Source organism: Rhipicephalus microplus, chromosome 10, assembly GCF_043290135.1.
Source record: "Rhipicephalus microplus isolate Deutch F79 chromosome 10, USDA_Rmic, whole genome shotgun sequence".
NCBI lineage: Eukaryota > Metazoa > Arthropoda > Arachnida > Ixodida > Ixodidae > Rhipicephalus > Rhipicephalus microplus.
Genome location: NC_134709.1, coordinates 53,230,520 through 53,233,627, shown reverse-complemented (window position 1 = coordinate 53,233,627; position 3,108 = coordinate 53,230,520). Strand labels below are relative to the sequence as shown.

At 50.5% G+C, this 3,108-nt stretch overlaps 1 protein-coding gene across 1 annotated transcript; it reads left to right on the top strand.

Annotated features, from left to right (window-relative positions):
* The first annotated feature begins 963 nt into the window (after positions 1–963).
* On the top strand, positions 964–1,785 carry LOC119181692 (uncharacterized). Its single transcript, XM_075874633.1, has one exon. The coding sequence runs from the start codon at positions 964–966 to the stop codon at positions 1,783–1,785; it is 822 nt and encodes a 273-aa protein (XP_075730748.1).
* Positions 1,786–3,108: the final 1,323 nt, after the last annotated feature.

Sequence of the window (3,108 nt, the reverse complement as noted above, 5' to 3'; positions counted from 1 at the left end):
CACCTTTCAGCCTTTTCCTAAGGAATCCCCCCTCCCCCCAGAAAAAGAGGTGAAACGTCTCATCTTCAAAGCATTGCTCGTGGCAGTACCGGTTCACAAGCCCTTCCCGAAACCCTTACAAAGGGGCAGGGGCAGCACAGCAAAATCAGTGGTCGATCGTTCCGCCCAAGTGTCTCTCTTGAATGTAGATAAATAGAAACAACCTAAAAGCACAACAAGGTCATTGAATTCGTCTTGCCGGTGGTTCGGAGAGTGGCGGCCAAAAACTTGCCGTTACCATTTTGGCCCAGTTATTGACTTCTGCCTGAAGACGGTGGTCAGTCGACGACAAGAGTGACTACCAAGCTCTGCAGAGATTGATTGATTGATTGATTGATTGATTGATTGATTGATTGATTGATTCTAGAATATGTGTAGGCTCGCAATATCGTTTTCGGCGGTGCGTTCCTCTTGCATTCACAAAGAATGCGATTTGAGTAGCTCTCAGGCAGCCGCAGTGCCAAGCGTCACTTAAGCCAGTGTCTTTCACACAATTAACAAAAACCGACGGTTTCTCTTGTTTCGGACGGCGTTGACCTTGTCAACGCCGTCCGAAACAAGCGCATTGACGGTACGCCCACTTGAGTCGAAGCCCAGTGCTGGCCCGTCGTTCTAAGCGGTCTTGACTTCCTTGGCGTCGTGCAGGCGGGGTCGCTCAAGACACATGCCTACGTGCTCCCGACCGTCACGCACGCGCTAAACATCCAGTGACCACGGAACGTCAGTGACGGCCCACTAGCCATCGTCCTCGCGCCGTCTCGGGAACTAGCGCAGCAGATCCATCGCCTGTTCCACCACCTCGGGAAGTTATTCGGACTGCGCAGCGTCTCCGTTCATTCCGGCGTCGCCAAGGACACGCAGTACGCCGCGCTCGCCGTAGGATGCGACGTCTGCATCGGAACTCTAGGTCGCTTCTGGGAGTTCATGACGGCACAGTGGTTGAAGCTTCTCCCGTGCACGAACCTTGTCGTCGACGGCGCAGACCGGATGCTGTCCATTGGACTGGAACGCGAGGTGACGCAGATAGCCCACCAGATCAGGCCGGACCACCAGACGGTGATGTTGGTCCCCTCGTGGCCGAAGGGCACGCAACGCCTCGTCTATTTCCTGCTTGAGAACTACGTCCAGGTAAACCATGGCTCCGCGCAGCCTCGCGTGGTGCGCGTCAAGCAGAGTGTGTACGTCGTCAAGCAGACCGAGAAAGAGCGCGCGTTCACCGAGCTCCTCGAGGACTTGCTCAGGGACGAGGTCGGAAAAGTTGTGGTGTACGCAAAGACACGGGCAGCGGTACGCAAGGTGACATTGCAGCTGCGAGAGAGGAACTGGCGTACGGTCGCCGTTCGCCGCGGCATGGCGCTTGAGCAGCGTCTTTGGACGCTGAGCACGTTTCGCACCGGGGGCTCTCGCGTACTACTGGCGACTCACGAATGCGGACGGTACCTGGCCTGGGACTACGTGCGTTTCCTTGTGGACTTAGACTTTTCCGTTAAGCCACACGGCTACACAATGTTCGTCAAGCAGCTGGGCAGCGTCGCCGTCGAGGGTGCCGAGGTGCACATTTTCTTCACGTCTGACGATAGCCGGCACGCTGAGGAGCTGGTCGCGACGCTACGACAGGCAGGGCAAGCGGTGCCTGCGAGCTCTATAAACTCGCAAAGGAGACATGTGCCAGAGTTGGGCCCGGCCGCAATACAAAATTGTGACGCCATAGGTACATTGGCAGCTCGGATGACGCTTCGGTGGTGATTTCGGTCTCATTGTCCCCCGGCTTGAGCGTACACCGTGCTGATACACGCTACGTCAGCTTTCTGAGCATCACTGGTTGTAGAGAGAAGCTACTGTTCTAACACGAAGGTTCTCTAAGCATCCCAAAATCGGATATTGCCAAATGCAACATGGCCGTTGCGCGAAAATTCTGAAATAATATTGCAGTCATGTTCCTATATATGCTATGTATTCTGGTATTTGCGACTATTGATCTTTGTGATATTGAAATTTGTCATATTTGCGACTATTTGGTATTCGAGATATTGCGATATCAATGACAATTGTGCCAATTTATCTTAATTGATCGCGGCATAAGAGACTTCGAGTACTGTGCTTCATTGAGCTAGGGCAGGGTAAACTGGTCAGTATTTATGGTCACCTTCGAGACGTACCCAAACGTTTCTGTTTAGAACTTACTGTCCTCATTGAGATATTTGGTCTGCACTTGAAAGTAGTTTCCGTCCGAGTGATCGCAGAAGGCTGATATATTCGGTGGGCTTATTGGGAAGACCATAGGTATTCTAACCAAACTGTTTAAGGTACATAAGCCACCGGTGAAGTCACCATTGATGCAGGCATGCCTCGGACAGCTCCAAGGCAAATATTGTTCAATTCTTACGCTGGCAGCAACGCATCTCGACTGCCCTCGGGCCTTCTCGATGACTTTCACACTCTGCACAGAACCTACGCAAGGCTTCATCTCGGGTAAAAAAGCACCTTAACGCATGTTATAGAGCGTTGTACTGACATGACGAGCAGGCGTCGCACAATGGGAATCGGGTAACGAATGGGTTGCTAAATGCTTCTAACAAATTACAAAACTCTGAGCCGTAATGCTTTTTCTTCACTAGCCACAGTATACATCAAAAATATTCACATAATTCCTTACCGGTGTGTAGGAGATACCACGCCTCTCCGAAGAGTGGTACTTATATTTACAAAATTATGACTTATGATGTGGTGTGTGCCACACAAATGTATTTTTAGTGTTTTTCCCCAGAGTGCTTAATATGGGATATAGAAAGGGTGCTCTTCCAGCTTTCCCAGTGACTATGCGGCACGTTCTGTGCAAGCCTGGCTTTATTATTTTTTATTGTGCGCATATACAGAATGCGGTCATGCTTGTACAGCCGCGCATGCAGAAATAAAACTAATGCTAATACAGGTAGCATTGCCTATAGCCTTACAGGTCGCTCATGATATAGCAACAATACGATAATAGGACACCATCGGATATTAGGTGTCGTCAAGAAGAGAAGAGAAAGAAGAAAGGAAAAATTGGAAAAGCAAGAAAACAAAAGA

Bases quoted from the DNA above. Each gene is read 5' to 3' on its own strand.
- LOC119181692 (XM_075874633.1), top strand. From the start codon at position 964: ATGACGGCACAGTGGTTGAAGCTTCTCCCGTGCACGAACCTTGTCGTC.